Genomic DNA, 27869 nt, shown 5'->3' with positions numbered 1-27869 from the left:
TGAGAGGTTGGCGCAACTGTCAATCAAAGCCGACGTCCTCTCCTCGGGCTTGCGGCTCTGAGAGACGGTCTCAGTCAGTTCGCCGTGTGGAGACAGTTCGGACGGAGGGGAACAGAGCCCACTCGAGTGAATGTGCGTGGACCATCAGCAGCGCGCCGCAGCCTGCCCGCCCCGTGCGCACGCGTGCTCCGCCCGGCGCGGTGTAACCGAGACACGCGTGTGATTCTTTTTTTTTTCTTATTTTTTTTAATTTCTATCTTTTTTAAGGGGCTTGTTTTTTGTTATTGTTGCATGTCAGGAGGCTCGGAGCTGCTGTACGCCGGCTCTGCGGCTGTTTGTCTGCGCTCACCGAGCCCCCTCCCTCCTCCTATGGGACTCTAATTAATCGGAGGCATGTGGACTCGCACCAGGATTAGACATCGCTTACTAATAGTGTGCCTGCTGTTGACGTTATGGACCAAGGTAAGACGCTTCCCCGCTTCGTTTTAAACAATAAAATATTTTTTGCATCGACATTGACGCATGCACACCGTCGCACGCGTCAAATATCGGATTTTAATTCGCCCGTGTCCAAAAGTTGGTGGGCGTGGGCACATTTGGACCTTCTTTGCATCACGTTGGTAAATTTCAATTATCTCCATGTCGTTATCGGTGCACGAGATCACGCCACCTTGACAGAGACTCACATCAGAGGGATTAAGACTTGTTCGCCTTAACCCCTCCCCGACCTTTTATCGCTGTCAATTAACACATATATAGGGTGGCTTTCATTTCGGGGCCCACGCGACTTGCAAATTGCACCAACTGGCTGCTGCAGGGATCCAATTTGCACCAAGCGCCCCTAAAAACGTGCACGCGCCACTTTATTTTGAAGCTGCACAAGCCACCAGACACGCATGATGACCGCTTGCACAATATTATGGCAGTAGTCGTGATGTTGTTGCTGCTCGCTTTTATATTTAAATCTAAAATATAAATACTGTTGTGATCGCGTGCATTCACTCAACTGTAATTGCAGGTTGCATTTTTTTATGTTTGTCATGACCATCTGATTGTTATGCAAAATGTTATATTAGAAATAAAATGTATGCGCACAAATACACACTTTTGGATTAGACAAGATTATCAATATTGTTTGTAGTTTTGCTCAACTGTACTGAAACGCACAAGGAAGCAGTTTTTAATTCATTATTCAAAAAAATCTTGATCACTGTATTGGATCGATTGTCTTGTCTTAATATTAGGGACACCTGCATGCATGCAAAGTCAAATGAGTCCCTATGCACAAGCAAACATTTGAAAATTGTCTCTTTGTGCGATTTTGAATGAAACGGAAATAGTTTCATGTCTAATTAGTGGTTGGAATTTGCGGTGTTTTGGAACTGCAGGGAGACACATGTTTTCACAAAATGTATTTTAATTTCTTATTTACTAAGATTCACCTTATTCCACCTGACTTGCAAATGAAACAGACTGTGTGCAGATATTTTATTTTTTTCAATCATTGCAAATTAAACAGACTAGCTAAACTACATGTAAATGATGGTAACACTGGACAATGAAGTAATCAAAACACAAAATGTAAAAATATTAAAACATCAGCCATTTAGCGGGCGAGGCTAACACTTCCCCACCAGTGATTTAAATCAGGGTAACTTTGGCATTACTCTTTGGATTTTCCTTATTTAAATCACGGACACACCTTTAAGGTACCATATTTCGACCATATTTGATTTTGAATACATAATTTAGATTGATGGTTTTTTTTTTTTCAATGGGTTTCTTTGTTGCATGGCGGACTGATTGACTTCAAACTTGTATTGACAGGCTTGATCAAGTCTGTGCATTTAAACCGCAATTGGAATGGCACATATGGGAAACTTTTTTTTCCCCTCAGCACATTTGGGCAAGTTTCAGATTTTTTTTAGTTTTACAAACACTACAAACCAACTGGTAACATGTCAATGTCAATTAAAACCGAGCATGATCGCTGACTTGAAAGGCAGATGATCGAGTGTCAGCTCTCATGTAATTGTGGGCATTTCTCAAACGTTGTTTCCAGGCGTCCCAGTCAACAGGCTATTTCGAGCTGCAGCTGATCTCAGTCGAGAATGTGAACGGCGAGTTGGCGAGCGGGGAGTGCTGCGACGGCTCCAGGAGCTCCCATGAGGATCTACGCTGTCTGGAGGACGAGTGTGACACTTACTTCAAGGTGTGCCTCAAGGAGTATCAAGTGGACATCACCACTGGAGGGCCCTGCACCTTCGGAACTGGATCTACACAAGTTCTTGGTGGAAATATGTTGAATTTTCAAAATGCAAAGAACAAAATCAGCGACGCTGGCAAAATTGTCATCCCTTTCCAATTTGCATGGCTGGTAAGTGATTTATTTTTTTGTCTTCTCCTCCAATTAAGCCTGTAGGGTTAACATGTCTACTTGTTGTCTGGGAAAAATGATTCACAATACGTAACGTTTCAAGTTCATGTCCTTGATTATGCACTTAAAGTGTGCCAACATTCTTGCACACCGCTACAGTAGCAATTATAAAGATGAAAGTTAATAGTTAACGTGTCATTGAAAAAAACAGGCTCTGCGATGGCATGCTTCTTCGTTAAAGCAAATGTCAATGGGATTTAAATTCCATTCCGTCTTGCAATCACCATAAAGCAGGTTGCATGCTTTTGAAATATCAGTGATCAAAAGGGACTAAGCATGTTCAATTCAGGGTCCAGTCAATCTTAATTGCTTTTTTTTTAAATATATAAGTGACCTTCTAATGTGACAATTACAATGAGTATTACTAAATGCCTTCCAAGGATCCTGTTGCAGTCACAGTGGTAATGTCACCTGGGTCGTCTCTTGGAGAGTGGCCCTGATATATGTACGAGGTTTGGCTTTGTTCCAGTGCACCACTAAGCACCTGCCAAGGCCACCACGGGCTAATTGGACAGGGTGGGGTAGTGGGGGGGCATGCTTTTTAATATGCAGACCCTGAAGTGAATCCGTGTTGCTTTTCTTTTTTCTGTACTGATATTTTTCAAAGTGATTCAATGTCGTTCATTCGTTTTGAACGGACTCGTGCAGATTCGATGATACGTACAGTGTAGTCGTTCGTCTAAGACCATGCATGAACTTCCTGCTGGAGTCTGGTACGGTCTTCAATGCTTTAATGTGACTCGATGATAATATGTTGTGAGTGGGCTTTTGATTCGGAGTTCCCCACCGCTTCCTCCCCTGCTGTGGGTGCCAGGTGGCCCCTCCAAGGCAATTGAGCTTGTCCTACTGTTGAAGGTTGATAGATGATGATTTAGGCTGGTGAATTTAGTGGATACCGTAATTGGCCTAGTTTGACTTTTTTTGTAGCGGCTACCAGACGACAGAGTGATGGAGATGTATTTTTGTGTGTCCACCAAAATAAATGTGATGTAACTAAAAATCATTATACAGCATCTTAAATCAAAAGAAACTAACTTTTACCTAGTATGATATTTCAAGCACAAGAGGTTTTCTTTTGTGATAATAAATCAGTTTTTATTGGAAAGAAAAACCTTTTGGAACATTTGGTTTCTTGGAAATGTATTTATTATTCACATTTTGGACTATGAGGAGTGTAAATCATTTTTTTGCAGCGGGGTGGAGATTATTCCAGCAATTATCTTCCACAATTGTTGGCATGACAAAGTGATTTATTTGATTGTAATTCCCAGACTAAAAATGGCAACAGAACGTGTGGTGCCAAGTTGATAGATTACAGTGAACAAACTACCTCCAAAGGGTCCGTTGATTTGGACCAGCGCCCGACGCCTCAAGTCAGAGGGGACGAGGTTTATTCTTGGTGTGATTTGTGAAGTGGTCTTGGCCAATAGAACTGTGCCATTATAGTGGTAGATGTCACAACAAGGGTCATTGGTACGATGGTGGTTATTACCGTATTTTTCGGACTATAAGCCTCACCGGACAATAAGCTGCACCAGCTAAGGTTTCAAAATTTGCGAAAAAAAGACGCAGCTTATAGTCCAACATTTACGGTATGTAAGGTAGATGAATTATGACATCACAAGTCAGAACATTTAGCTCACATTTACAACTAACTTGACATTTACTTGGTTGCTTAATATCACTCAATTCAGTGACATAACGATTTGTATATGCAGTCATTTTATTTTCAGGAAGTCCTTATCTAAATATTGAAGTCATCTTACCTTATAGGGTGTAGAACATATTGCTGACATAATTTAATATCTGCTAACGTCAGCCTGCAGTGGTGCATCCCATCTTGCATTTCTGGTAAGAGCTGCTTGTTCCGTGTCTATCTCATGGCTTCGTTTCGGTGTGACGCTTTCGCTAATATCTGATTGGACTCGGGTTACGTAATAGTTTGGAATCACTCTACTATTTCTCCAGTTCTGCTATTTTCTTGCCAGTAAAGAGACATGTGATTGAGGCTCTCTTAGCTTGTGGTTTGAAATTTATAGTGAAAACTTGTTTCAAATGTGTTCTTGTATTTCAAACTGATGGTTAATTTGTGTAATTTATTGTTTCATAATTATAGCGCTTATTATTTTGTTTTTTTTTCCCCCCCCTCAGTGTCTTCCGCTTCTTGGTTGCCCTTCAATTAGCCTAATGGGTGTGGTTTATACTGATGGCCCTTTGGGGCATGCATGATTAAGCCCTCTGAATTCTGCCTAGCAACAAGTGGTCAGCCATTTTTTTGACTAGGATAACATCCAACTACACATACTGTATATTTGATAATTGTCACAAATAAGTTTTTTTTTTTTTCTTTAACTGTCTTTTTCAGAACACCAGGAGCCTTCTTAAAGGGACAGTTAACTATTATGGACAACCTGGTTATTTGATCAAATAACCTGTTGTAGATAACAAAATGATTTAAAATACATTTTCTGGATTACTTTGGCGGCTCACCTGACAAACGATGTAATGACTAAGAGTAGCACTGCCGATTCTTGCACTATTATTGCACTATTAATCCCATCATCGCCCAAGGCTTTCCGTCACGTTGACTTATTATTCAGTGTTGCGCCTCTGTGTCGATTAATGTCAAACAAGCAGCCAGCCAATAGGAAGTTATAGCCTCATTTGGGTTTTTGGCATCCTCGCTTTGCAGAATCTTTTAGATGTTAAGCGATCGGGGGTGAGATAGAGCTTTTTTTTTTTTTTTTTTTATCTTACGTTTTATCATTGATGAACACTTTGATTCATAAACGTATATCAAAAGAGGAAGCGCTGACTTGTATTAAAACCATGTGCTGATCTGCACAGACCTGTGTGAAACTGCCTTGACTGGAGAGAACCCAAACTATTTGAATGGGTTTGGCTCCCTTCTCGAGCCACGTGTCCGTCAAATGCACACGGCGTGCACTTTCAAGCAGATGCAGTCAAGTGCAGCCAGCCGTGCGTGTGGTTTTTAAAGTGGGATCTGTGGAACACACAGAGTAAACTTTTCACTACTTGCTGAAATTCAACTGGCAAAGTCATATTTCTCTTGTTAACTGTTTGATGATTTATACACGCAAAATGTTTTGTCGAGATTTTCACCGGCGCAATTCTGTCGTCACTGTTGATTTTATTGGTGGAGTCTAATTATGGGATTTTTGGGATTTATTTAAACTCAACCCATTTTTGTGACCTTAAAACCACCTTTATGATTGTATTTTTTTTATCTCGTAAATCAGATTCAGGTCGTGTACATGTTGCCCATGTGGATTTTTTTTTCTTCCCCAGAGTAAAATTGTGCCGTTTTTTGCAAAAATATTAAAATCCCAAAGGTGCCATCCGAGTGTTAAAAATGTTAAACGTGACAAAATTTCCTTGATATGAATGGAATTCATAGCATTTTAGTTGAATTAGGAAAGCACAATTTATAATCAGCTCCAGCTAACTTCAGTTTGTTATTCCGTGGAGGTCACAGAGGGCACGAATCTAAAAGATGACAAAAACCGGCAAAGTGATTCATTTGAACACTTTGAGTCAGGACTCACCTCCTGTTTATAGATGAACACGCCGACTGAGGCCGCGCGGAGGCGGCCGTGGTTCAACCACACCTGATACAGCGCTTGTCAAAAGCTGTTGCTAGGAAACGGCTACATAGGTCCGTGGTAAACAATCATCTCTGCCTTCCCCCATCCTCCTTTTTTGGTCTGTCGTGTGCAAAGCCACTCAGAATTTTGTCAATTGTCTAATCAGGCAAAACTTTATATTCCTTTTTGATACAAACAAAAGTGATTTTTTTGATTCAGTTCACATATTCATTTTGGACTCCACTACAATTGTGGCCATTCCATTCAATCACCAGCTGAGGCTATTCATTAAATGTCAGTATCTAATTATACATCAATTCATGGAAGTGCCCACCCTGTGTCTGCATGTTGTCGAGCAGCTCTTCCAAAATAAAATACCAACGTTGTATGGAAATCCAACGTAACCTGCCCAGGTTGGTGCCCGAGCGCCACTTTAGTGGTTTGAATTTTGTAAACCACCATTCAAAGTGGTTATGAGCTGTCATGGAAACTTGTATAACAGAAATAAACTTCCTAAGCTAGGTGGGTGGGGCTTACCAGGCCAGGGCAAGTCTTCTGTATGCTTTTTTTTTTTGCAAGGTTGCCGGCTGTCTTTGTAGAGCTTATTGTGACGACACCGGGGAAAGATGCAGCGAGCTTTTGTGACGCGCCGACCCACTGTCTGCAAATTAGTCACATCCATTTCATTATCAGTATTTATTTAAACATACGTGACCCCGATGACCTTTTCTCTTAACCGCTGTGCAGGTGCCATAGGGTTCGTGTGGAGGTAATTAACGCATGTCATTACATGGGCAGTTAACTCGTCACTTTGAAATGCTAATGAAACCTCGACTGGACGTGGCGGGGATGCATTGCGATTAACCACTGTTACTCTGGCTCAGGAATTAGCCTGTTAATGTTTGCGGAGCATGCCCATTGCTGTGGCAACTCTTCAATGTCTTCAGGCAAATGAGACACGTTTAAGGTGTAATGGACCGATAGTCAAGAACAAACGGAAAGGTAATGCGTTTTTTTTTGTTTTTTTTTTCGGTCAGGTTACACTAAATAATATAGTGTGCTTATCAGGCCATGTTCTCCCCCTGCATGGATGTATTTTGTGTTTGTTCTTCAGGTTGCATAGTCCTAGATCATGCAGCTTAATTAGCACCGGAGTGTGTTGAATTGGAAGTGCATGGCTAATGACCCTGTTGGCATCATAGTAGGTCTGCTCAATGGGCCGTGTGCGTCCTTGTGTGTTAGTGTGTACGTGTGCACGCACAGCCGGTGTACACTAGCCAGCCAAATGCCTTGCCTTCACTGTAACCGCTCTTGGCACTCTTGCAAACAACCTGTGACCACAAATTCCATTCATTTTCTACCATTATAAAGGGAATTCTTTAATGATGCCTCTCCCATCTTTGGTTTTTTAGCTTATTGGATGCCTGTTGCATTAGCAATGTTGATCTGTTTATTTTTTCAATGATTCTGTTTTTATTGCATGAGTTGTGTTTGGATGATTTCTTTAAAAAAAAAAAAATTGCAATGTGAATCCCAAAAATGACACGAGCAGAGTTGGGGTTTGTTCTGTACCAATGTTAGCATTAGCGTGTGCCAAAAACATGGCAAATACTGAATAATGTACTGCCAACATTTTCCCATTTGCACGGATTTAGCCATTGGAGGTCTTTCATCTTCCCCTCTGAACAGATTGACAGGCTAGACGAGTTGAGATTTATGAACGGGTACATCAAATTGGCATATTTTATTTTTGCATCCTCATCTCCAACCATCAAATATAGAAACTCTCGTGACCATTCGTATCACTATTTCTTAATAATACCAATATAGTCCCCATCAGTTCATCTTAATGACTAATTATAAAATAAAAATGCATCACAGACAACCCATTGACTTCACAAGACGAATCCCCCCGAAACCCGCCGATCTCTGGATCCAGCAGAGATGGGATGGCGCGTTGCCCTCGCTTGGGATAGTGTAGACTCAGCCCAAGTAAAACTAAAAGCTGGGATTGACATCACAGATTAATGAAGATTACATGCAGCGATTACTGGCCACGGGATGAATCATGATGACCCCATGTTCCATCAGAAGGCAATAAATCAGGAGATGTCAGTGACACTGCATGGACGAGCTGGAACGTTGGTCATACCGGTCACCTTGCAGCAAAATTTTTTTTTAAGGATTTTTATTTTTATTGAATGGGGAAATGTAGGGCAGGTGGGATTTTAAGAGCAAAATCAAAAAGCCCAAATTTTCCCGTGAGCTACGAACGAATCAATCATTCCACTGATCCTCATCGCAGACGCTCCCACTGATAGCGGACTGTTGGCCGACTGGGATTTTGCATGGGATTACACACCAGGCCTGGATCTCACATTCTTAGTATTCTTCGAATGCAAACACGCACATCGCCCCACATGCAGAGCGCTGACCCCTCTTTAGAAAAAGGAGCGTGCAGATCCCCATGCTTAGTGACCCCAACTTGCCCCAGCTTCCACTTCCCACTGCTGCCTGCCTCTGTTTCCCGGTCTCTTTTTTTTTTTTTTTTTTTTTTATTCAAAGCATAAAATGACTCGGCAGCAGGCTCCCACGTAGCAACCTGGCGAGGAAATCTATACCTGTCATGCTACATTAAATACTTCTGCAGTTTTATTACCATTTATGATAATCAACTGAATAATTTGAATTTGGTGCATAAAATGACCAAAAAAAAAAATAATTCTCCAAATACCCCCTTCCTGACTTGAAAACTAGGATTTCTCCTAGTAAATCCTCTAATCCATTAGGAGTAGGGCACGGGAGGGTTTTTGGAGATTTGATTGACAGCAGCTCCGTCTTTCCCTCAGACTTAAGTATTTTATGCAGCCGCTTAAAAATTCAAACCGGAAAAAAAACGTCCTTCAGAGGTTAATAACTGTTAGTTTTGGACAGATGATCAATTGTGTTGTCTTTTTGACTCCATCCAACTAATCTTACCCGGCTCGCTGGTGCAAATGCTGATTGCTAATTGTCCTCAAACTGACTGTGTCTCATGGTGGACAATGGTTTTGATTGGGATGGGGGTGAGTTACGGTATTGGGACAAGGGTCTTTGTTCAGTAGCGCCTCTCCTCCCCCACTCCCTCCCCTTTATCTGCCCATCATCTATCTTGTTCCGACCATTTGGGCAGCTGTCACTTAATCCAGCTAATCACAGACTGGGATGGTCTGTGGGAAACCAGACAAGTCCGTGGCTTTGGACTGCGCTCAGCGTTTATCCATTTACAACATGTAGAAGGTGTGTGTGGGTCGAGATCGCCCAACGAGTGGTAAATACAATCTTTGCTACTCGTAACACCTCTTCAATGCATTGGCACACCCACCCACATGCACAGACTAGCCCACTCTAGGGGGAGGGGGGGTCGGCGGGGAGTAGGTGGAAAGGTCAGAAGCCGAGCTACATGTCGTGGGATGATCCACGTTCATGTCAAATAATCCATCATTGAGGCTGCATCTGTTGCGCGTCTGCGCTCAGACCTCGGAACGGTATGGACTCCTCGCCGCAGCATCCCCTCAATCCCCCCAAAAATGGAGGAACCTCAAACCACCTCAAACCATCTTGTGTGTCTCCACAACAACACTCCCCTCCCCTTTCCTCCCGCCACCACCCATTGCCAGACAAGCCAACTTAATCCTGCAGCCCAGCAGCAACCAGCCTACCAGCTTGTTGGTCCCCAACAACAACACACGCACACACACTTGACAGATCACCCACCTCCTCCCCGCAATTTCTCTTTCCCGCTTCATTTGAGCGATTGCAACTTCTGGTATCACTCCTCTCGGCTCTAATGTCCCATCAGTGACATTACAGTAGAGGTCACATTGTGGCTACTACAACTGTCTCCAATGGTGATGTAATGATTGCTATTTAGGTCAGCTGGTTGCCTAGCAGTGTGCCCTGCAGCACACCGGCTAGATTACTCTTCTGGACTGTCCATGTGCCCGTGCGGGCGAGCACGCACCATTGACAGCAGGCAGAATTTTCTGGATTTTTGCTCTGTCACTACAAACAGAATAGTTGCCTAGTAACCACCTCGTGTCAACATAGAACTGAAAGTAAGCAACCATCCTAAATATGTCTTCTGCAATTTTTTTGGCTGGTATGTTTTATCAGGTTAGATGCAAGTGATTTTTTTTTTTTATTGCCTAGATGTCATCTAAGGGTGTGTTCACATATTCTACTTTGGTTTCCTTGTCCCAGACCAAAGCAGAAAATGATACATGGTGCGTTCTGCATCACACATTTGGTTCTGGTTCACTTGAAATCAAATTGGACCAAAGGTTGACCAGTTAAAAGTATACGCAACTTGAGGACTCCAAAAAAAACATGCTAGAAGTTTCTGTTTTTTTTTAATTGTATGTTATTTTCATTAAATTACGGACGCTTGTCCAACAAACTTTCTATTTACGTGCATATTACACGACATTATAAATACGCCGGGGAGCGTTTATATTAATCCATTGCATGATGTATTCGGAGCAAAGCATAACTGAAACAAGATAATCCCATTAGCTGCTTATTTACGCTACCCCATCGTCTGATAAGCAAGGACAAAGCTCAGCTCTCATACCGTACGTAGCTAATATCGGCAAAGTGACCTTCTTAATGGACGTCATATTTGGTGAGAGTTAAGGGCGCTTTGAAGCTTGGATGGTTTACTGTCCGGATGACTTTCTGAACGGATGATCGATTAATTGAATTAAATTGATTGGGAGCGTTGAGTCCACAGTTTGATGTTAATCTTGATCCCTAGGATGCATCAATATCTTCTGATGAGATTGTAGGAAGTATTGAAATCAACGGATAATCGTTTTTGATAATCGTTTTTGATAATCGTTTTTTTTTTTTTTTTTTTTTTTTTTTTCTCCTTTAAGTCAAGGGAATTTACCCAAATGTTCTTCCCTACTGGTAATGCATTGTATGGTTATTGGGAACATGAGCTTCTCTTGGGAAAAAAATACTTCCTCTTTCTACACAATAGAAGACACGGGATATTCGGGATTGTATGCCGTCATATGACCGCCATACGTATTGTGGCAAAATCTTCTCAAGATTGTCACAGGATGTGTCTATTCATACCTACAATACGTGACTATTATTGGAAAAGTCATTCTTTTTCCTAAAGCTACTAAATAACCCTCAGTATCAACTAACTCCACTTTTTTTTTTTTTCAGCGAACGTACACCTTAATCGTTGAAGCCTGGGACTGGGACAACACCACCCGGAACAGTAAGTGAACTGACAACATGATTAGCTAGTTTAACAGGTGTTTTTGCAAGATAACATTGTTTTTTTTTTTTCTTAATGACTCATTACATTTGCCACATTTTTCAGTCAAAAAATGTGTTGCGTTGGATATATTGGTCTCCTAAGACGTCTTGTATAGAATACAATTGGCGATACCGGCGGTCAGTGCTTGACCAGCTGTATCCTGTTTTCATTCGGAAATGTCCGTTGGCTTGATTCTCGTACATCCCCTTTGTCCCATCCGAGCAGTAGCTCAAGTCTGGGAGAAATCGTTTGAGGACTATAAATGTCACGCGCACCCTTGATCCCTCTGGTATTTTTTACGATTTTCCAATATCCTTGTCTGTGCATGGAAACGTGTGTGTATGGATGCATGTCTTCTTTTGTCCACTTGTCTGTCTTATTTGTGAAAAGCCGTCACATCCTGTTTGGTACATCAAACGCACTTATGAATGAAGACAATGGGCAAGAAATAGAAATTGACATCATAGAGTAGTTTCCGGTTCGTTGTCGTCAGTTAACTCGTACATCGGCAGTGATTATATGTCAATATTTTTGGATTAAAAAAAAAAAAAAAGTCATTACATGCGGTTTTGTTTTGGGACTTCATTTGCAAAGTAATTGCAAATGGATTTAACTCCTGTTTGACGTGAAAGTGTTTATCGTGCGACATAATTTCAACAAAAACATCACCCAAAAAATATTATCATGCCTGTAATCTTGAGTCAACTGAGATTTGTTGCTTAGTTTACGTCAGAGTTGTGTAGTGTCACACACATCAGCTGACCTCAAACCTCATGATGGGTTGGAAAAAAATATCTACCACAAATTCCTAAATTCTCCACGTATCTTGCTTGTGCTTTTAACACGTCACAGAAAAGAAGCTGGAATAATTTTCTAATGTAATGATGTCATAGATGAATTTGGATAAACCCATAATTCCTATATTTGATACATGTAGGTTTAAAAAATGCAAAGTATTGTTTCCTGTCCCTAAATCTGAGTTCAGAAAATGTTTCAAGTAAGATTTGTGAGTGCTATTAAAAATGTCTAGTTTCGATCCTCCATTTTGAATAACTCTCCAATTGCATCTGAATTTCAACTCCACTGTCCAACCTTGTGAACGAGTCCCTTATTGCTCCTTTTCTTTTGGGTTATAGTGCCACCTGTTGATTTGCAACATGCGTGACTTTTTAAGAAAATATATATATTTTGATTAATCGTAAATCATGCATGTGTGGACATATTCTCAATTCGTGAGACATCGGAGTAGAATCCTGGCCTGAGTCAGCATCCGCCTCCTGTCTTGTCCTACGTAAGAGCCCGCCAGTATGTCAGTGAGATTCCTCTCTTCCAGCATCACATCCTACCCCCCCCCCCAAATGCCTCTCCCCCCCCCCCCCACCCACACCTCCTGCGTCCTCAGGAAAGGCAGTCGGCTGTTTTCCTTGTGTTTATCGAGCAGGAAGCGGAGCGGACTGGGCGGCTGGGCTCGGTGTTTAGACACCGAGGTAGCTGAGCCCGCTTGGGCCCGGAGCCCATTGTTCTCTATCTGGCAACTGCCGGGGGTTTTATTTGTTATTGTTGCTTCATTCTGTCTGACATTGTGTCAGACCCCGGCAGAGGAAAATGTGTGTGTGAGTGCTCGTTCACTTCAAAAGTGACTAAAGTGCAACGCAACTCGGAGCTATGCAGGAAAGGAAATCACAGGCCGTCCACTTCCACTGAGATTGTTGACCAACTGCAATCACACTCTGATTAATTGCTTTCTTTGTGGTTCCTCGGAGCTATCGTGAGACCCACGAACTTCAGCTCGGTTAATTCGTAACATCTTGAGATGACTTTTGGTACTCCCAGAAAGGAAGCATTTAACTTTTGGGTGTAATTTTGTGAAAATCAGTCCAGGAGTTCAACTTTTCAACTCATTTCAGATGATGACGAGCACCTGATTGACCGCAGCGCCCACACCGGGATGGTGAACCCCGGTGACCCCTGGAAGACGGTGAACTACGACGGGCCCGTGGCTCGGATCGTTTACCGAATCCGTGTGCGCTGCGATGAGAATTACTACAGCAACAAGTGCAATAAACTGTGCGTTCCTCGCGACGACTACTTCGGCCATTATCGTTGTGAGCAGTCGGGCGCCCGGGTTTGCTTGGAGGGCTGGATGGGTCCCGAATGTAAAACAGGTGAGCTCGGCGGTTAATATTCATTCATGAATATCAAATTCACGTCTGGAAAATTATTTACAGTGCCTCCTTAGACTTAACGATGCTGTTAACGACGGCTCGGTTTGTTTTTCAGTTGAGTTATTGTTGTACAGGCAGGCTGTAAAGTTGCATGCCCTTTAACCTCGAAATCAAGGAAGCATTAATCATGATGTCCTGTTCCAAACTAGCAAGCCTCTGCTCACCCATTTGCCCTTGTAAATGATGTCGTCTTTCTCCTTTTGAAATATATACAGTATGTATACATATTTACACGTTTTTTTATTGTTCCCCCCCCCCCTCCCTCCTAGCAATCTGCAAGCAAGGTTGTAATCTCCTTCATGGTGGTTGCTCCGTTCCGGGGGAATGCAGGTAAGACCAGTATTTTTATTTTGTCCAAGATTGTGGTCACTGGAATTGTCTTTAAAAGTATATCAACACAAAAACAGAATAATCTGCTTAATAGAAATCAATTAGTGTGAGATCATTCTGAATATCCGCCCTTTGCCTTCCTTTTCTTTTTCCTTTTCTTCCTCTCCATCTCAGTTTAGCTTTGCCTGACATTATATTTTTAGGCCATCCAAATCCCACACAGAATACCAAGCATCTCATCCATTTTTTTTTTTACCACTCAAGCCCGAGACGGGGGTTGTCAATGTGAGCGCTGTAAACGTGCCGGGAATCGCCATATCCTCTTTTCATCTGCAATGCGCTTCTCTTTTTAAGGGCAAGTTGCAGACTTATTAATGAAATTCGATACAAATTGAAAGGTGTAGCGAGAGGTTTTCCCGGTATATCTGTAACTTCCACCCCTTCACGTTGTCCTCGTAAAAATCTCCTTTGTTATTTTTAGATGAAATGATTATTAAGAGGAGGCTTGACCTGACGGTATCCTCACTCCATTTAACAAGCAGGCTGAGAAAAGGGAGTGAGCCGTCTTCTCCTGAAATGTCAGTTCCCAGCAGACAGGAAAAGTGATACGAGCGGTGGAACAGCAGTAAAGATTCTTCCTGCTCTGGCATGATTTTAATGAAGCCTCGGGTCACAAAAAGCAGGCAATAAATCCCTTGTGATCTCCGGGTGCCCTTTCATTCCCTTTATTTCATCAATTTTCCGGGCTCCCATTTTGCCGGAGGCTTTCGGCGCTTGCTCCATTTGTGGCTATCGTCTCGAGGATTTTAGATCGGCACATATTAGGCTTGTTCTGACATATTTGTTAAAGGCTTGGCGCACCCCGGGATTAAATGGTGAAATGGTATTTCACCACTATCTTTGACCTGGGATTGCCATGATTTTGGAATTCAACCCACGCCTACCTTGTAGATGAGTAACAGTGCCTAGATATTATCCAGGGAAGCCTGTTGAGACCAACGCTGGCCTATTTGGTTTTTTTTTTTCAGATTTATGCAATCAGTATCAGGCTTGTAACTTAAAAAGTCGGGTCAAAGTGCAAAGTATTTTGGCGGGATCAGTTTAAAATGATGTTCCAGAAATCTCTCCTGGCTGAAGTTAGTGACACGTTGCGGTCAGACCCCGTGAAGCTGATCAAATAGAGTAGAGCAAAGTATGTCAAATATTCTTACACCCCCCGACTCCCGCTAAGAGACGTACAAAGACCTTCCTTCTCGCATTGGCAACGTTGCCGTCTGCAGGAGCTCTGGCTGAAAATAGAAGCCAATTGACAAGACAGCTGGCACCACAGCCTCGGAATAGCCGGGTGTTGTCATGAAGCGGCAGGCGCGTGCGCAGCCTCTGTAAACACACGGCCGTCTCCAGACGCTCTCACAAGCCGCCGCCGACGCCGTACCACCCTCATCATAGGCCCTCAGACCCCCCCCCCTCCCCTACCCACTCCAGACAGGAGCCTGCTGGATGTATTCTTAACCCCTCCTGCCCTGGAATGTCACCCACCTCTAAGATTAGTCAGTAGGGGTCCTTGGGATGGTTTGACCCAAGCCATGATACAATAACCTTTTATGAGCATTTCAAATGAAGTGTGTGTTATTGTCATGATTTAAATTATAATCACTTAAGGTATTCTCTAAATTTTTGCAGTCGGGCTCAGTCCCGAAGCAAATGGAAGTCTGTTGTGTGACTTTTTGTTGGGTCCTAAATATTGGCTGTTCAAATGCCTGAATGAAGTTGCTTTTTTTTATTTGCACCAATTTGAGAGATATGAATTGATTTACAACCAAGCTGCCGTCATTCAGTTCCAACTCGGTTGCGCAATAAATAAAACAGAAAGTGACTATTGCGTTATGGCTCGTTCTAAATAATAAACAATTCGAAGGAATCCACATTTTTATCCGACTGTCCCAAACCTGCTATCAAGCGCCGACATGTTCGTATTCCTCACCACAAATATTCGAAGCAGGGTTTTATTTTGTTCCGCTCGACTTGCACACTTGCAACAGGATGCGGGGATTACATTTCTCTTTTGTTTGCACAAGGATTTAATCGTTAAATGTTATGCAGACGATTTTTGAAGTGTCTTATTTCTTATACAGGTGCAACTACGGCTGGCAGGGTCAATTCTGCGACGACTGTGCCGTATTCCCCGGATGCGTCCACGGCACTTGCAACATCCCCTGGCAGTGCAGCTGCGAGAGAAACTGGGGTGGCCTGTTGTGCGATAAAGGTATGCAAAAGATTTTTGTCAGCACCTCCCACGCTTAGCAAATTGGCACGCTGCAGGTACCCTCAAGCTATGTGTTCTTTTAAAGAAGCAGCAATACAATCTTGTATTGCATTATGTATCAGCGACTACCTTGATGAGGTCACAGGCGTCTTTCCCCAATTTTCTAAGCTGTATAGTTTTACTGCTCGTGCGATTTGAGCATCGGGAGGGACATTCGATCCCCCGCACATCCTCTTCGTCACTTGAGGCCACTTTGGGGGATGAGAGTGGGTCCTAAGATCTCCAGTGGAGACTCATCCCTGTTCATTTATTTAGCAGCCTTTAGTGTGACCTGTCCTTTAGGTTCTTGAGGATCAAATGAGGATTTTGTTTTCTTACTCGCATCCCGTAAACACTGCGAGCGAGCTCTCATGATGGCGAGCAGCAGAGTGGTTGAGGAAACACTCAGTGCTTTCCCGTCAAACTGACAGCTGGTGCTCTATACTGAGCGAAGACGCCGCCGACAAGCTCCCAGGGAACTCCTGGCAGCGAGCGCATGAATGTTGGCAGCCAATTAGCAAAGTTGAGGATACAGTTGGAAAGTGATATCGCGCCAAGAGCTTGTCATTTTCATGGAGAAGTCTTTCTCGACTTTGTATCCGCCACTTCCAAAAGCATTTTGTTCCTCAAGACAACAGTTATTTTGTTTTCCCATGTTGACTTTATAACATGTATTGAATTTCATAACATGAGAGGTGTCCCGGCCAATTCAATATTAAAAACAGTATCGTGTTTTTACTATATAAAAATATCCATGACTACAAACCACTAAGGAAGGTTATCTGAGGTGACCCTGGCATCGATGGACTCATTAAAAGCTACTGTCTCTGTCAGTTTACTAAAATGACATTATCACATACTGTTGCTTTAACACCATCCTGAATGATTTCTTAAAATGTGTTTTTTTTTTTTGTTATATGTTCCCAGATCTCAACTACTGCGGTCGCCACCAGCCATGCATCAACGGGGGCACTTGTATGAACACTGAACCTGATGAATACTATTGCGCGTGTCCAGAAGGCTACTCGGGCAAGACGTGCCAGATAGGTGAGGAATGTACCGTATTTTCCGGACTATAAGGCGCACCTAAAAACCTCCAATTTTCTCAAAAGCCGACAGTGCGCCTTATAGTCCGGTGCGCCTTATATATGGACCGAAGTATTGTGTCATGAAATCAATCATAAGTGGCCCGCTGAAGACTATGAATCAAAAAGACTATAGATCATTATTTTGTGATTATAAAGTAATTTGTTGCATCTGAAGTTGAAATAAAAAAAGATAAAATGGAGAATGATTTGATTTGGATTTAAAATCTGACATGGTGCGCCTTATAGTCCAGTGCGCCTTATATAAGGACAACGTTTTAAAATGGGCCATTCATTGAAGGTGCGCCTTATAGTCCGGAAAATACGGTATATGAAATATTAATTTACAAATATTCCACCGTTTCAACTGTTTCATTTATTGGGTGCAGCTGAGCACGCCTGCGTTTCCAGTCCATGTGTAAACGGTGGTACATGCCACGAAGGTCCCTTAGGCTTCGAGTGCCAGTGTCCACCAGGCTGGGAAGGTCCAACTTGTGCAGACAGTGAGTTTCCACACACATATAAACATATTAAAATAAAAATTCTGAATGATGATCAAACAACCTCTTTGTATGTACTCAGATTTCGACAACTGTGCTTCCAATCCATGTGCCCGCGGAGGAACCTGCATCGACCGGGATGTTGGCTTTGAGTGTGTGTGCCCACCTGAGTGGGAAGGAAAGACCTGCCAGATTGGTGAGTTTCAAAAATACCCCCCCCCAAAAAAAACATCTATATTTTGAATATTCTGCCCACTTTTTTATGGGTCTATATTTGACTGTTTCTTTAAGGCTCCTGTCATGACAGGCGTAATGCCAGGAAATTTACAACTGGTAAATAAAGTCGGGTGTGTATGCGTGTTAGAAGGGGAGGGGGGGGAGGTAAAGGCCGGAAAAACGATCCCAAGAGCCCCTCTCATTTTACCAGCTTAGATTTCAGTTTACAAGCAGCAATCAGCTTCCAGTCTTACCTGCCTTTGAATGTGTGTGAAGTGTAGAGTTTCAGAGGGAAGACAGGTGTTTGTCTGTGTGTGTGTGTGTGTGTGTGTGTGTGTGTATGAGTGCAGAAGGACCCCCTGCAGACTGCCCACCCCCACTTTAGCGTGCCTTCAGATATTTGAGCAGCAGTGCTTTGTTGTAACACTTTAGATGTCTGTGGAGGTGGTGGGCGTTCATTATTTTGCATCTCATTTCAGACTCATTTTTTCTTCCTTTTTTTTTTTTTGTGTAGACACTATGATGGCGGATCAAAGATCTAAATTTTCAGTGGCCAATTTTAATTGTGTCAATTCCTGCATTGTCAACAAAACCAAAAAGCCATTTCAACACTAAAGCGATTTATGCAACCATAATTCAAATTATTTACAACCTCCGGTCAAATTCTCTATTTTGATTTCAACAGATGAAAAAATTCCAAACAATGGTTTTTGTGGTTCCTTATGCTTTTCTTGCTTTGTCCCCATTTATGGACGTAGTGTCCTTTTACTTCCTGCTTTCACAGATGCTAATGAATGTGCAAGAAAGCCGTGTCTGAACGCTAATTCTTGCAAAAATTTGATTGGTGGATATCACTGCGACTGTTTTCGGGGATGGTCCGGACAAAACTGTGACATCAGTTAGTATTTTCTGAAATCTTAGTCACTTCTTTTAAATGTTTGTCCCTACAAGCTTGTAACCTGCAGGTTCTTCATTGAGCCGCTACTCTTCCCCCCTCAGAAAAAAAAGAAGTTTACATTTTGAAATGCCTCACTCACCTTCTGGACTCACAACATAGGTGTAGTTTAGGCTTACTCATTCAGTCACATGCGGTGACTTGTTCCTTTCTTGTCGTCTTGGCAATCAAGAGCTCACGAAAATCAGTTGCATGCCCACTGTGGATTCACTGCATGAACAGATCCTCAACTTGACTCTTTTTCACAACATCCACCAATGTGCAACTTTAAAATGAATATCTGGTTGTTGTTTTTTTATCAGACCTGAGCAGCTGTCACGGTCAATGCCAGAATGGCGCAACATGCAAGGTTGGTGATTTTTCCCATTCTAAACATCCCGATGTGACTTCAAAGTTCCTTCGATTCGTTCGAACGACACCATTTTTTCTTTTGTCTTCGTTAGAACGGCCCACGCGGTTACCACTGCCAGTGCCCACCAGGCTTTGTGGGTTCTCACTGTGAAATCCAAAGAAATAAGTGTGAGAGCAGACCGTGTCAGAATGGAGGCCAATGCCATTCTGTCTTAGGGGGCTTTGTGTGCCAGTGCCCGATGGAGTTTGCTGGACAACTGTGTGAGGTACGCATTACATTTACAAGTGCAAAACCAAACCGTGTCTTTTCCAAATGCAAGTTTCCAAATCACAGTGACCAAAAACAAGAGTCCATCTACAGTAACGCCACCTGTCCTGGTTGTACTGGCTATCACATGATGTCTCTGTTTCCACGCTCTGTTATATTTAGTATGCGTTTGAAGCCAATGTAGGTTAGCCGTGAGGAAACTGATTCTGTTGGGCTTCTCTTGGGGCCCTGAATGGAGGACATTGCTGGTCAGGAGCCAATCCTGATTTAGCTTCTCCACTATATACACCAGCCTTGCTGAATGAGGTGACGCTGGGTTGCTGCCTGTTTACTACTAAGCACTCATGGTGCTGTGGACATGTCTGCTAAAAATCTCCCTTTATCAGCAACGCATTTATTTACTTGTATACCAAATTTTCCGCACTATAAGGTGCACCTAAAAACCGCCTTATAATCAGGTGCGCCTTATATATGGACTAATATTGAGCCACTACAGCAGGTGTATCCAAAGTCCGGCCCACAAGCCAAATGTATATATCTTATATATGGACAAAGTTTTAAAATGGGCCATTCATTGAAGGTGCGCCTTATAATCCGGTGCGCCTTATAGTGCGGAAAATACGGTACATGAAAATACTATTCCCATAACTGTTCTTTTTGTTTTCTGTCACCACTGAAGTAACAGTACATGAATAAACATGTTTTCATAAGCATGTTGACAATACTCTTGCTGGATCTGATTCAAAAAGGGGGGGAAAAAATGGAGAATTCTATAATGCCCTCCAAAATGATGTCCCCAATGTAAGTCAATGCTCCCCCAAACCACTAAAATGTAACGATTTTGTGTTCCTGGCTTTGACCACACACATCCAAATAGTAAAGAAAATTGGTATGTACGCATGACACTTGGGTTAAAATAAACTACGTGTAACCACAGACTTCACCCACTCTGCTGACCCGCTCAAAGTCTCCTGCTCAGCACCTTAAATGGCAACGGGTGCAGCCCAGCGTTTATGCACGGTAGTGATGTTTACAAAAACCTGCAGATTTTCCCTCCAACCTCTGCATTGACTTGAAAAAAGGCCAAACATGCCAAGCAGGGTGGCTCTTATGGTCGTCCATCTTGACTTTGTCAATATGACACCAAATGTGTCTGCGAGTAACATCTTCATCTTCTACTAGTGAAGTTAAAACAAAAGGGTGATGAGATCAGGGAAGGTTTTGGAGGCTTACTCTTAAACGTTTATCTTCATAAGGAAAGTTGGCAGAAGCTAAGTAGCTCACCAGCCATAATTATGTCCAGTTGCAATTCTTGGGATTGATGCATCTAAATTTCCACTTCATCCATTCCGTTTAAGATCCACATCTCGTCTTTGGATGCATGTGATCCAAACCCGTGCAAGAACCAGGCCAAGTGCCACAGTATGATCCAGGACTTCTACTGTGCATGTCCTGAAGGATTTGAGGGAAAAACCTGTGAGGAACCGAAAGTGGACTGCAAAACCACCCCATGTCAAGGTAATCTCCTAGATGAAATCAAACACCATGTGACCAAACCCTTTTTTTACTGTATTAACCGTCCTACAAATAAAAAACGGACAAATAGAGGAAGTAACTGTACCGTTTTTTATTCTTTATTTGCTGGCAGTTATCGACAGCTGCACTGTTGCCATAGCGACCAACGACTCGGCAGAAGTGCGCCACATCTCCTCGAACGTCTGCGGACCTCGAGGGCGCTGCGTGAGCGGGCTGACTGGCAACTTCACTTGCATCTGTGATCCGGGGTTCAACGGCATCTACTGTCATGAGAGTAAGGGAAATTCTAGCCGATAGCACGTAGCATAGCATCGATAGCCTGATTTGGATTGGTACCATAATTGAGAACTTTTGGTCCCATTGTGATCGGCAACAACCTGAGCAAGCTATGAAAAGCTAAAAAGCTAACGTGTGGCTCTTCTCTGTGTTCCAGACATAAACGACTGCCTCAAAAGCCCATGCAGGAATGGAGGAACCTGCATCGATGGCGTCAATTCGTTCCAGTGCTTCTGTCCTGACGGCTGGGAGGGAGAACTTTGTGATCTCAGTACGGACCCGTCGTTTCTACTCGGTGCTCGACTTATCAGGATGACAAATGGTGTAAAAATCGTTCGTTGAATTCCTCAGATGTCAACGACTGCAGACACAACCCGTGTAAAAATGGCGGCCGCTGCCTCGACCTCGTCAACGACTTCTACTGTGAGTGTGCCGACAACTGGAAGGGCAAGACCTGCCATTCCCGTGAGTCTCAAGTCCACCATGTTGTTCAACTTTGATTTTTTTCTACTGTTGTAGATGCGTGACATATAATAAATGTGCGTTTGTGATTCGGGACAGGTGAGAGCCAGTGTGACGCAACCACATGCAGTAATGGGGGTACCTGCTATGACCACGGGGACACCTTCGGCTGTTCCTGCCCACCTGGTTGGGGAGGACACACATGCAACATGGGTAAGCAGGAATTTATTTTTATTTTTTTGTCAAAATATAGCAGTCCAAAAATTTGAAACAATGTGCAGTTGTATTTAATGAGAAGCTGTTTTCAAACTCTTATTGTATGTTGTCGCTAATGGCCGCCGGTGTTTATTTCAAGTTGACATCTCTCTAATTAAGCCGACCTAATGAGTAGACTGAGCTTCTGTTTATTTAGGTTGTGCGCACATTGGCTTTTTAGCAGTCAACGTTGAAGAGGGTCATCTTTTGTCAACATGGCTCTACAATTTTATAATTAGTGCTGCTTATTCAAATTTAGTTCATGGTCTGAAAATTAGCTGTAAATCTGTGCTCTGATGATGGGAAAAATAACGTTGCTGACTATTTAGAATGAAGAAAGACGGTTTCTGGAGTCAGTTTAAAAGAGAAATGTTTTTTAAATGTGTTCACTAAATGCCTTTATGGTTTCTCTTTTCACTTTTGCCAGCCAAGAACAGCACATGCGCCTCCAGTCCTTGCTTGAATGGCGGAACCTGCGTGGGAGGAGTTGACACCTTTACTTGCATCTGCAAAGAAGGCTGGGAAGGACCCACCTGCAGCCAAAGTAATTTTTTTTCCCGTCCTTAAATCACTTTAATCTCTCACCGTCTTCCCCGATGTAATAAAAATATAATGCAAGCCGATTTGCTGCCACTAAATGTCCTTTGTGGTCCTTCAACAGATACAAACGACTGCAACCCTCATCCGTGGTACGTATCGTTTCCTGCCTCACACACTCCCGCGGTGTCGTCAGAGCTACCCCACCCCTCCTGCCCTTCCATTTATCCCAGCCTCCCTCCTCTCTGCACTTCACACAAGCTTCGCAAGGGCTCTAATGGGTGCAGGGACTCCCTAAAAGGAGTGGAAGGTGTCCTCAAATTAAGCCTCAAAGGGCCATCTCACCGAGCAGAGAGCTTTGGGGAATTGAATAGGACAGGGAGAGGTGGAGTAATACCAACCACCCCATGGTGAACGCAGGTGGGGGGTGGAAAGGCAGAGGAGGAGGCGGTGCACATGTCTCTTTTCTTTCTGTGCGACCTGGAGGGGGTGAGGGGGGGGTGGAGCAATGGAAGAGTGGCATGATGAGAGGAGAGGAGGGGAGGGACTGGACACGCCTATTAGCATCTGAAAGGTGGAAGCTTGTATTGATGAGTTGAATTGAGCTTTGGAACCCCCCCTACACACACACACACACACAAACGATGTGCTTTGTTGCGAGTGGAAAGGATGTCGATCTTGTACACTCGCGTCTAATCGTTGTTTAATGTCTTCCCCCTCTCTCAGTTATAACGGCGGGATCTGCGTGGACGGAGTCAACTGGTTCCGATGCGAGTGCGCTCCTGGTTTTGCCGGACCGGACTGCCGAATCAGTGAGTAGCAACGTTGAGGTTTATCTCATTATAAAAGCGTAGTCATCAGTGCAGTTCAAACAAAAATCCTTTGACTATTGTGGGTCACATCAACAGCAAAATCCAAGCCCCGGATGGCGCCCTCTCGGCTTTTTCTTTGTTCCGAAATGCCTCCAGGGGTCAGAGGTCACCCCTCCTCTATACTCAGGCAGTCACACAAATGCCCACATAAGACAAATTAACCAGTGACCCTGAAATTCTTCTTCTATCCTTCTTTTGTTAGGGCCAGAAAGTGTCCACCTTTTCTAGCCAGCTTGAATTTGAGATTTCTCATTCCGACTGTTGGTGTGAATCTCGGATGACAATGGGGAAAGTTCTTAGTGATCGTGGGAGACTCCGCGGGAAAAAGGGGGAATAAGATGTTATTTCACACATTAGATTGAGCGTTCACCCTCAGAGTAGCTACCAAAATTATAAATGTTGCTATTTTAATTTTTAAGAGGTTAATTTCCTTTTGTGTCATATGAAGAAAAAAAAAACGTTTCGTCCAGGCCGATCTAATCAATGCCATTCTTTGTCTCTTAGACATCAATGAGTGCCAGTCTTCACCGTGTGCCTACGGCGCAACTTGTGTGGATGAGATCAACGGTTTTCGCTGCATCTGCCCACTCGGTAGAACGGGAATCCGATGTCAAGAATGTAAACACTCCCGCCGAAAGCCATTATTTACGAAATATTTTGATCGGGGATGTTCACCGTGTCGATTTCCTGCGTAGTCATCGGGATCGGGAAGTCATGTCACTACGCCGGGCTTCAGTTTCCTCATGGCAGCCGATGGGAGGAGGAGTGTAACAGCTGTTACTGCGGCAACGGAAAAGTGGACTGCACAAAGGTAAGCGCTTGTTTTGTCACTTTTATTTTTACCGATGCAGGCTATTTGACGACCTTTTGACCTCAGGTTCATTGCGGTCGACGGCCCTGCCGCCTCCAATCCTCGGACCAGGACCCGATCGGTCATTCTTGCCCCGCTGGACGTGAATGTGAAGCACATCGATACCTCACGTGTTTTTCAGCCCCTTGTCATCAGTGGGGGGTTTGCTCTCAAGCCCTCACGCAGACAAGTACCAAATGTCAACCAAACAGCGGGTACCTGGACAACAACTGTGGCCGCATCACGTTGGTTTTCAACAAAGATAAAGTCCCATTGGTGAGTTACATCTCATGCTTTTTATTTGATTGCCAATAATTGTGATTTATTTTTTTTCTCTCAGGGAACAACGGTGGAGAACATCTGCTATGAGCTTAGGTATCATCCTAGCACTCGGACTTTGGCGAAAGACCACTCTCTCCTCCTGCTGTGTGATCTATCTCACTCCAGTCAGGATGCTGTGGAAGTGGCCTTAGTAAGATATTTCTTTTAAATACTATAATTAAAACAAGAGCTCCATCACTGGTTACTATTTTGCATCTTGGTTGTCAGTCTTTCCAGCCTGAAGATCTGGCCGACAACAGCCTGATACAGGAGACGGCCAACACCATCGTGAGCACCTTGTCGAAGAGGAACAACAGCAGCATCATGTTAGCGGTCATTGAGGTCAAAGTGGAAACGCAGGTCACATCTCATTCAATGGGTAAGCGGCGAAACAGGAATGAAGCACATTTTTTAATGACCTCACTGATCCTTCTGTTTATGTTAGCAGACTACCTGGTGCCTCTGCTGTGTGTTGTCTTGGGTTTGCTCTGCCTCTTCTGCATCATTGTTTCCGTTTGGTGGACTCGCAAACGAAGAAAAGAGCGAGAAAGGAATGTGCGCTTACCGGTTGACGACAGCGTCAACAACCACTGGGAGCCGCTTCGGCTCGTGGCCGAACGCCAGCAGCAGCAGCAGCAACAACAGCAGCTGTTAAAGGAGAGCAACAGGGAGGCTGAGCAGGAACGAAGAAAGCTCATGGGACCCTCCTATCGGACGTGTGACGAAGGGGAGGTGGAGGATGATGAGGAGGAGACGGAAGGTGAGCTGGAGGAAGAGCTGTGCGGAGCCATGGCGGGGAAGCAGCCGGTTTATAAGTACTCAAAGACTGCAGTGCAGTCGAGTGGGGGGCTGATCTGCACCACGCGCACCTCAAGTTCACCCCTCAAAGCGCCACACCGGACCCCAGGCTACAGCCCCAAAGACAACCGCTGGAAAAATGTCAGCGCCGTCATGACTGGCCAGAAAGATGTCAGAGACCATTGTGTATAAGACATTTCAGTTCGAGACTCTTTAAGTGGAAGTGAGATGCTGCGATGCGGCTTTTCCATTTTTTTTTTTTTTTTTTTTTTTGGGGTGGGGGGGGGGATACTGACTACCTTTTGGGAAGAAGAAGGCTTTGTATTTCAATAAGCCATTATTTGCTTTGTCATTTTCACCTGACATTGTTTTGATTTAAGGCAGCACAGTGGATTTTTTTTTTTTTTAATTTTGCTTCTCTTTGTTTCTTAATGTTCTGCCGAAGTGAAATGTAACCGTTTTCAGGAGGTAAAAAAAAAAAAAAAAGAAGCCTGCTGCAATTTTTGTTTGTAAAAATAACAAAGAATCTTAGGGAAGAAGTAGTGAAAAAAAAAAAAAAAATCTGTTTCCGTTGGTTGTTTTACGGACTGTTACAGCTTTGAATAAGTCAGCAGGCGTCTGTGATGGACAGATAAAAATTTAAAACAACCCGGAAGGGTTTGATTGGGTTGTTGCTGTCATAACGAAAAAGCAAAACCCTTCCTGGGTTTTACCCTGAAATCCCGCCTAAGGCCATCACACGCCAGCCTTACCAAAATCTTGGGGAAGGGAGGGGTGGGGGTAGGGGGGTGGGGGGGGATTGGACAGAAACCCCGGTGCCTACTATGTGGCCTTCAATTACGTAGTCCTGTCTCTCAGTTGTTGTGGCTGAAAGCTCTGTTTGAGGATTTCTTTTGCAGTATTTGAGTTGGTAGCAAGTGCCTTTCTACGAGCCCACCCGGGAGGCTCCAAGTCGCGCTGCCCAGTTTGACCTCCTTGTTTCCAAATCTCAAATGTCTACGTGTGCATTTAAAGAGTTCCATTTCACAGCAATGCCATTCAAGGTATTTTGATCCAAACAGAAATGATTACTCTGTACATATGTGTATATACAACAAAAAGGAGTCGCTGTGTATATTTGAAATAAGTAACTTAAGACAAGTCACACATTTTTATTATTATTATTATTATTATTGTTATTATGATTAATATTATTTTTTTTTTTTACAATGCCATTCCTTTTATTTATGCCAGTCAAAATAGGCAGGTTTTATATTATGTCATATCCAGAGTCACACAGTAAAGAACCTTTACAATGGGGTACCGCTGATGAAGGACTTTTTGAAGGGTTTAAAAATGGTTTGTTGCTTTACTGACTTTTTTTTTCCTGATGATTTTTAGTTGAGAATAATGTTGAATATGAGGCCGAATCGTTCGTTTGGAATGTTCCAATCCGTGCTGCGTTTTTTTTTCTCTCTTGTTCAAATGTTCGTTTAGTCTAACTCACGATTAAAAGGGTCATTTTTATTTTATTTTTTTGCTCAGTCAGGATTTGGCCCATCATAGCAGCCTTAAATTGGTTCACCAGTGCAACAAGAACCGTTTCTAAGCCCATCATAAATCCTTTTAGTTTCAGGTGCCTTAATGTATTGCGTGATGCATTATTTGTGTAATCAGTTGTCATCATTTTATGTTTTTGTTTTGTTTTCACAAGTAACTCTTTGAAACATTGTGTGTTGTATTGTGGCGTGTTTTATTCGCCTTCGTAAAGTGCTTTCCTTGTTTCACTTTTCTTTCATGGAGATTTCTGACTAATACAATGACAGAATTGAAAAGGAAGAAGGCGAAACAAAGGGGGAAAAAAAAAGCTATCCACGATGGCTCTTTTTAAGTGTCATGATTGTGGATCGAAAGTAGGTCAGATATGGATAAAACGCATTATTTTCATGATTGGTTTCAAGGCTTTAATGAAGGGAACAATGTTTGCGTTATGTTACCTTGCAAGTTTGTTTGTTTCAGTTACCAACTCAGTCCAAAAATGGCTCATATCAAAGTTGAACCCATTTTTCATAACATGTAAGACCATCATGCTTTCTGTTAATGGGACACAGCAAAAATAAAGAATTAAAGTGGCATCACTGCTGGCGTAAAAACTGAATATGAATATTTTTCATGCACCCGGTAAAGGTTTTTTTTTAATCTGTTTTGATCACACTTGTAATATTTGCTTTTTTTGCTCCGATTTCACAAAATTAATTATTTTAAGAAAACATTTTAATTTCCACATGACCGAATTTTCTTTTTGTCCCAAATTCACTTCGTGTTCTAAACAAACTAAATCTCAATTTTAAATCAGCAAAAATAACTCTACATCTCTGTCTAGGTTGGCCTC

At 43.0% G+C, this 27869-nt stretch overlaps 1 protein-coding gene across 5 annotated transcripts; it reads left to right on the top strand.

The window, feature by feature from the left end:
- Window positions 1-12: 12 nt before the first annotated feature.
- jag2b (jagged canonical Notch ligand 2b) lies at window positions 13-27630 on the top strand. 5 transcript variants are annotated; one of them, XM_049758056.2, is made up of 27 exons: window positions 13-132; window positions 299-462; window positions 2063-2377; window positions 11260-11314; window positions 13264-13521; window positions 13851-13911; window positions 16047-16177; window positions 17144-17263; window positions 17691-17804; window positions 17884-17997; window positions 18802-18915; window positions 19275-19321; window positions 19416-19589; window positions 20950-21109; window positions 21240-21401; window positions 21561-21674; window positions 21755-21868; window positions 21965-22078; window positions 22548-22664; window positions 22782-22809; window positions 23384-23469; window positions 24034-24147; window positions 24225-24340; window positions 24407-24655; window positions 24720-24851; window positions 24929-25079; window positions 25146-27630. In XM_049758056.2, exons 2-27 carry the CDS (start codon window positions 394-396, stop codon window positions 25688-25690), a joined length of 3774 nt encoding a protein of 1257 aa, XP_049614013.1. In that variant the 5' UTR covers window positions 13-132; window positions 299-393; the 3' UTR covers window positions 25691-27630. The 5 variants fall into 5 exon arrangements, with proteins under 5 accessions (XP_049614013.1, XP_049614014.1, XP_049614011.1 ...); XM_049758057.1 differs by having other exon boundaries at window positions 64-462; window positions 25149-27630; XM_049758054.1 differs by having other exon boundaries at window positions 64-462.
- The last annotated feature ends 239 nt before the right edge of the window (window positions 27631-27869 follow it).

The sequence above is a fragment of the Syngnathus scovelli genome, chromosome 20 (genome assembly GCF_024217435.2).
Source record: "Syngnathus scovelli strain Florida chromosome 20, RoL_Ssco_1.2, whole genome shotgun sequence".
NCBI lineage: Eukaryota > Metazoa > Chordata > Actinopteri > Syngnathiformes > Syngnathidae > Syngnathus > Syngnathus scovelli.
Note: the sequence above shows the minus strand (reverse complement) of the source record. Positions and strands in the feature narration are given on the sequence as shown.